At 41.0% G+C, this 7,874-nt stretch overlaps 1 protein-coding gene across 1 annotated transcript in view; it reads right to left on the minus strand.

The window, feature by feature from the left end:
• AIM1 (absent in melanoma 1) overlaps window positions 1-7,874 on the minus strand; it is a 45,660-nt gene that overhangs the window by 19,674 nt on the left and 18,112 nt on the right. The window contains exons 8-12 of the mRNA XM_010003855.1: window positions 7,341-7,467; window positions 6,990-7,025; window positions 6,457-6,599; window positions 6,068-6,194; window positions 5,831-5,976 (exon numbers count right to left, since the gene is read on the minus strand). Coding sequence (XP_010002157.1) covers window positions 5,831-5,976; window positions 6,068-6,194; window positions 6,457-6,599; window positions 6,990-7,025; window positions 7,341-7,467 — 579 coding nt within the window. The remainder of the gene's footprint in view (window positions 1-5,830; window positions 5,977-6,067; window positions 6,195-6,456; window positions 6,600-6,989; window positions 7,026-7,340; window positions 7,468-7,874) is intronic.

Below are 7,874 nucleotides of genomic sequence, written 5' to 3' on the forward strand. Positions count from 1 at the left end.
TGACCTTTGGCTTTGTGATAACCTCCATAACTTCTGCTGCCTTCCACTGCTAGACTTCTCAAAGTTTCCCATAATTACATTCTGCCTCTTTTTTAAACTCACCCATTTTTGTTTGCTTAGTTTTTTTCTGCATGCCAATACTAGAACTGGCAACAGTACCACCCAAGTTTCATTCATTATATTTATGTGGGGATCAGGACATCTTGCAGGTTCCTGGTTCTGCAAGATAATCTTCTACTCACCATCAGCCAGCTCTTAATTTTAGCCAATGCATAATGAGCATATGCTTGGTTTTTCCAAAACCCACTTTCAGTGCAGGCTTACAGAGTTTCAACACTAACAAAACATTTCACATCATAAAGCAGTAAAATGATACAGAATTCACAATTCACAGTGGAGGCCAACTTTCACCATCTAAGTTCTCTATAATATGACCTATGGGTGTTCAGGAACTGGACTCTACTGTGCTGCAGTTTTATTCCAAGAACAAATGCCAGTATCTCTGCACATACAACAAGTGGGGTAACTTCAAACTGAAATAAAGCTGCATGGACATGTATGTGCTGAGAGGATGAACTTCATATTATTTGTTCATGGCAAGCCCTCACACAGTGATTCACATTTATCATTATTCCTATCTCATGGTTTGACTCAGACATAATCAATTATTCTAACTTGATATGCACTAATTACTTAGGGCATATTTCAAGGCACATTTCAAAATCACCTCCCAGTAATTCATTGGGGAGACATCGGTATGTATGATAACTTGAGGAGACAGTTCAGATTATCTCAGGTGTGCCTATATCTGCATTCTACACACATCAAAAGCTGTGAAAATGATGTTTTCTTAACCAATTTCTTCAGCATTCATTAGATTTTTAACATGCACAAATGCCAGGGTACAACTACAGTGCATGACAGTTTAAGTTGATTGACATCTATGCAAAAAAGTGTTTCTGATAGCAAGAGAATGATAAAACATGCCAGATGCCTCCTAAGACTCTCTTGATAGCAGATATTTCATTTTCCCTCATCTAAAAAGAAAGAATCAACATACCTCACTTTAAACCCATGTTTATCTTTAAATGAAAGGAATTTAAATAAGTGAGTACCAGTCTCCCATGGAAGCCAGCCCATGCAGTTAAGAGGGTTTATAGAGTCAGAATCTATTAGTGAAATACTTGTGCTTTTCCACTTCATTCAGAAGCCCTTACAAACTGCTGAGGGTAGTAATAACAACATCCAGGCCAGGCAGCTGCATTCAGTACTAGCTAAACCTGTCAGACCTCAAGACTCTCCCTAGGAAGGAGCACTGCCTTGATCCAACTTCTAACAGAAAGGCCTGGAGAGCAAGACATCACCTCCTCATCTGAGCAAGAGCCACATCCCAGCTGCCAGGCACCACAAAAACTGAAGTGCTGCTCTGCAGCACAGCAACAACAACCCTGCCCCACAGGGAGTGCCTTCTCCTCACACAACAGTTTTTGTAACCCCCAGCCCTACATGAATTGCCTTAGTAAGGCTGAGCAACAGACCCATGCCAGGCTGCTGGCAGGGTAGTGCTGGAGACCTTCATTCCTCTGCACCATCCATGCCACTGGAACTAGAGATGTACAGAAAAGTGTCCTTGGTCTATGGTTAGTACTACTACTTACCCCAAGGCCTTTTATGGGTGATGTCTATGAAGCACAGCTCCAAACAGGGTCTGGAAGAACAGCCAAGGAAAGAGCCCAGGCACAGATAACTTGCCAAAAATCAGCTTCATCTGTGTTTGCCCAGGATTCAACTTACCTAACTTTTATCTTTTAAAACATTGGTCAATTCTCATTACATATGTTCTTTCTAAATTTAGCTGTGAGGGCTTAATCCCCCTTTTTGCATTGCTCAGACTCAGTTTAGGATAGATTGGATTACCTAAATCCTGGGAGGACCTTCACTCTTAGCTATGAAAGAAACAGGAACACCTTCATTTTGCTAAATGCCTTAACTGTAAACACTAAGTTTTCAGGCACAGAAACACTCCTTCAGGTCTGAAATACAATCCACAATCTTTCAAGTGTAAATACTACATGGATACTACAGGTTTAAATTGGCCTACACATGCTAATCAGACCACAAGGGGCAGGGAGTTAACTGGCACTTGCAGATTTGCAGCATAATTAACAGACAGGATGAGGTGATACAATTCTGTCTATAGGAAAGAGAAAAAACAGGTACTTTGTTTATACCCCTTCATGCTTGTGATTCCTAGTACCCCACTGACCTGCAAATTTTAATGTCGTGACTTCTGGAAAAAGGTTTTTTAACACAAGCCCAGCTCAGTTTTCAGCTCCCAGGGGAAGTTTGTTCTTGTGCCTTATGTCTCTTCAGTTTCACCCATATTACCTTCCCTAGTGCATCTAGATTAAGTGTACTATGTCCTGGCTCCTGTATATGAACTATGTATCACCTCATGATCTCCTTAATATCACTATCCATATGTAGACTGGGCAGCCAAATCTGCACTGTGGACCTGACATGGACAGGTTGGAGAGCTGGGCAGAGAAGTACCTAATGAGGGTCAACAAGGATACAGGGTCCTGCACTTGGGGAGGAAGAACACCCTGCACCAATGTAGGGTAAGGGTGGACCTGCTAGAAAGCAGTTCTGAGGAGAAGGATCTGAGAGTCCTGGCAGACAGTAAATTATCCATGAGGCAGCAGTGTGTCCTTGTCGTCAAGAGGGCCAATGGAATCCTGGGGTGCATAAGGAAGTGTGTCCAGGAGGTGGAGAGAGGTCACCCTGCCCCTCTGCTCTGCCCTGGTGAGGCCACATCTGGAGTTTTGTGTCCATTTCTGGGCTCCTCAGTTCAAAAGAGACAGGGAACTGCTGGAGAGATTCCAAGGGAGGGTGACAAAGATGACTGGGGGGTTGGAGCATCTCCCTGCTGAGGAAAGGCTGAGGGAGCTGGGGCTGTTCAGCCTGGAGAAGAGAAGGCTGAGGGGAGACCTGATCACTGCCTACACGTGTCTGAGGGTGGGTGCAGGAGGATGGAGCCAGACTCTGCTCAGCAGTGCCCAGGGACAGGGCGAGGGGCAACGGGCACCAGCTGGAACATGGGAAGTGCCCCTGAAATGGGGGATTTGGACTAGATGATCCCTGCCAACTCTGACAATTCCATGATTTCATGACTAATTACTTGAAAATTAGGGGAAAACCAGGCTGACTGCAGGAACACAGGAAAACAAATGCCTATGTAAAAAACATCTGGAAAAGTTCTTCCACTAAATGCAAAAAGGAGCAAGTAAAAGACAGGGGCTTTTCCAGTATTTTTGGCAATGGTTTGGTGTGATTATGAATAAAGAAAAGGCAAGCTTCAAATATGCAATTCCTGTGATTTTGATCGCTGTTAAATATAAGCTTGAAGAGTTCTAAAGCAGAAAGGAAACAAAAATGTACAACTGTTGGTTTTAGTACTTGCTTAAACTTGCAAAGGGTGTTACCTCTTGCCAGTAAATACTTCCATTTTTCCACCACTTAAAATTCTGCCAATTTGGAAGGATCAAACCCTACCCAAGTGAAGAAGTGTCCTGCCTGTTTTCAGGGAGTCCAGATCACTTTCTCCCATCCCAATGACAGAAGAATAAAATATCCTGGATTTTACACTTGGCCAATTCCTGAAGAGTGCTCAGGAGCAAGATGTTTTCCTTTTTAAAGAAGCCAGCCCTCATCACCTCAGGATACTTTTTTTGGGATGTCTTTACACTGGTTTTCACAGAGATGTTAAAATATTGCTTGGAATCATCCTTCAGAAACACAACGGCTGAAAATGTTAACACTGCTCATGCTCAAATACCCCCAAATGGAATATTCACTCCTCAGATGCAGTGCTAGGCTGTGCTCAGCAGACAGTCAGGAGATGTAGTTTAGCTTACACCTTGTTCAGTAGTATCTGTGCACTGCAGTGTCAGGCTTTCTTTTCTTTGATATACCCTTTAAATTACAGGGCAATTATGTGGGAAATACAGATCATCTGTTACTGCTATAACCGCTCACCCCCAGACACCTGTAGTTAAAAATTGCTACGGAAGGTTCAGAGCTTCTTAGATTTTTGCCTTTTTTGTTTTTAAATCAAGTTTTTTTCTCAATATGATACCAAAAAAGGTTACTTCAAAATATTTTGACAGACTTTTACTGAATCTGTCGCAGTTCACTGTGACATCATCTACATGACAGTCTAAACAGCACAGGAAATTGCTCAATGGATTATTCGTTGTTCTATGACTGATTTCTTAGAAGGAAAGATACAAGAATTTGCTACCTGAATATGACTTAGAGCGAATCATTCAGCCTTTCTGATACATTAGGTAAGAACAGCACCACAAAACCCCCAAACACTCACCACCTCTTTGGAAACAAATGGGTGGTACAGGACTGTGGAGTGAGTGCCAGTGACCCACTCTGAACAATGCACCTACATTTCCACAAATTACATCCTTCAGAGACCACAAGGTGAGATTAGAGGAGCAGCAGCACTGTGGGACAAGAGTTTTGTTTGTAATGACTTGTAGCTGCCTTTACCATCAGAATATTAGAGTCATTCTTAATCACTGGAATACTCGAGCTCAAGTACGATTCCTATCTCAGCTGCAACAGACACATTTACTAGAACAACTACACAAAGGGCATGACAGGTAACCCACAATTTGTTTCCCTTCAGCCTTCAGAGGTGACTCTTCCCCATGAATCTCCCTTGCATCTTACAGAAGGGGACAGTGGCTTCAAAGGTCACCAGGCAGAAAAATACCCCTTGCTGTCAGACCATATTCATATAGAAATTAAAAGCATTCCCCTGGAATGCACTGAGCTCCATTCTGCAATCTTCATCCAGATAGAACTTGCAGAGATACCACACAGACAGCACACAGAATGATTTAGGGTGTGGCTGGGCAAGGCAGAACTTACAGCAAGCCACCTGCATACCAGGCAGGGAGACTGTACAGCTCATCCTCTTTTGGTTCTGCTACTTGGAATAAATGTCTGTATTTGGAGACATAATTGCTGGTGTTTGTATTTCCAAATAAATGTCTGTATTTGGAGACATAATTGCTGGTGTTTGTATTTCCAAAACACTTCAATGTCACCTACAAAGTTGTGTCACTCAATCTGCAATGGATGTACTGAACAGAAAGCAAAGCCTACCAACTTCTCAACTGCATGTGACAACACACCTTAGCACAAAGAGTGAGAGTTGTGGCCAAAGTTCTGGGTACCACTGTGTGGAAAAAATGCACAATGAAAAACCAAACCAGTATTAACCTAAAGATTCACTGCAAAAGCAATTTTACTTTCCAGAAATGACAATGTATTTCATAATGTATTAGTGAGCATGGCAAAAAGTTTTATACAGAGCTGAGAAATAAAAGCAAGGAATTTGCCTCTAGTCAAACAAAAGAAGCTTGGAAATTAGTTTCAAAACTGGAAATGAGATCCATAACAATTTTGTTGTTGAGATTTTTTTTTAGAATTCAGTGATGAGAACAAGCTGTTTCTACCTCTCTCATGAAATGTCTACTCACACTTTCATACTTTGCCTATCAGTTAGTCAACATTTCCTGGGACCACCTGGCCTTGCAGTGAGAAGAAAACTGATGTACTGTACATAGTCACAACAACTTCACTTTTCACACTCTGCAATCAAGTGCAGAAAATTTTATCTGAAGACTCGACAGAGACATTAGAAGTCAGAGTGCTGAAGAATATATGCAAATACTATTAAATTCTAAAAAGAAGAGCACGTTTAAAATGAAACAATCACAATTGAACAACAACCACAAATATCACTTACACGCCACTTAGCACATTTATAGACTGTGTCCTCAGCCCATATCCAGTGTCCTTCAAATTGGAAATAATTCCTAACACATTAATATTGGAACCCTTCGATCCAAAGTCTTTTTCACTGTACATTATCATATGGGAGCTTGTGAAGTCCTGTTAAAACAAAGAGAAGCATCAGAAGGAAAATGCAAGATGATGTCTCAGTGCCCTCAGGAGATGGTTAGGACATGTTCTTGGAACTTACCCCAACAATGGGTCGCAGTGACTGCAACTCTTCATCGTAGCCACCCCAGTCTGTCCAGTCCCGATATGCTCCTTCTTCCAGCAAGTACTGATGGCCTTCAAACCCAGGCTTCTCATAGGCAACCCAACTGAACAACAACAACAACAACTAGTCTTGTGTGTGAAAACAGACAACAGCCACTCCATGCTGTCATGGAGCAGACACAGATGTATGAAATTTGTTCTTTTGTTGTGAATAGTGGAAAATTAACCCTGGGTGAGTTATCTAAACCCAAAAACTAGAAAGACAGAGAAAACAGACAGGAACTGAATTTGTCCACTGCAAATTCCAATATATGGATTTACTGCTTCTCTTGGAGGGGAAATACTGCTGGTGTTTTCCACACTTACACTCCTCCCAGTACTTTCATGGATCCCACTGACGTAAGTGGAAGTCTTCTCTTTTCTTCTGACTCCTTGTCACTGAGCATAAAGATTTCTGATTCTACTTCCACATGTTTCCCTTCAAAGAAAGGCTTCTCATAAATGATTATCTGTAGCAGAAATGGAGTAAAAGAAAAGTTGCAGAGCATGACAAATTCTGGCAACAGCTTCTTTTGCATGGGTACATGGAGGGAGAAGGCAAGATTGTGAAAATAATTAGTGAGATCTCTCAGTTCTCATCAAGAACTTTCCCTTAGAGATGCAACATGAGGGCTTGAATGTTCCCTTACCCATTTGCATTATCCAGATGGCTGTTAATATATATGTGAAGGATGCATAAATGTGACCAAAATTGCAGTTTCATGCTGTGGTCACACACAGCAGGACCAGCCACTGAACGCTAAGGGGTCAGTACATGATCAAGATACATTTATCTACCCATGTGTAGTTCATGTGTTATAAAATACCTTTGGACAATCAAATAAATATTGACTTTTTACCTTTGGTTCTCCACCAAATTCAACTTTGCGACCACCCTGTGGAAAAAAAAAAAAGGGGGAAAAAAATAAGTTGTCTGTACTTATACAGCTTATAGACAACTCTAAGAGCCATCATCTCTTCACAAAAAGACAGAATAAAGTTGAAACCTCCACTGAAAAAGAAAAGTGAACATCAGAAGCTTGAAGGAGAAACAGATGCATCAAATGTGAAAAGTTCAAGAATTTTACAGATTAAAAATTGCAGGTTTTAAAGACATTTTTTAGTCCCTTGAGATATCTAGCCACTTGAACACATCTTTTCTAACATGTAAATGCAGGTCACATAACTTGCAAGTATTAACAGTGTTTTACCATTTTCAAGGGCCTCATGGACCTGATGTAGGCTTCCTTCTTCTCCCAGAAGGCTAAATTAGGATATTCACCAGGTTCTAACATTAAAGGGACTCCCTGGAAACCAGGTTCTTCATAAATGAGCCATCTAAAGTAAGGAAGAGAGGAAAATTAAAGATAAAAAGCCCAGAACATTTCTGAACAATAAAGAACATGACAATGTACTTACTTTAGAAAAGACACCATTTTATCCTTAATAAAACTGTATTTCTTTGACTTTACCATCAAAATTGCCAACTACAAACTGGCAAAATTATGTGTCTGTACAGGAACCACCACCAAAGTGTGTTTGTTTGAACAGGCTAAAAAAAGAAATCAGTATAAAGGGCAGTAAAAATTCTGATCCAGTCTTATTTGGGGGCAACACAAAGTTTCCAGACTTGAGGTTACTATGTATTATTTTTTACTTATCTTAAAATATGCAGAACCCATTTTCAAGAAGCCAAAAGATCTCTACCAACCTAGACTGGGATTTGTGGCAAAATCTGTTCAGCA

Source organism: Chaetura pelagica, unplaced genomic scaffold (assembly GCF_000747805.2).
Source record: "Chaetura pelagica isolate M959 unplaced genomic scaffold, ChaPel_1.0 scaffold128, whole genome shotgun sequence".
NCBI classification, from domain to species: Eukaryota; Metazoa; Chordata; class Aves; order Apodiformes; family Apodidae; genus Chaetura; species Chaetura pelagica.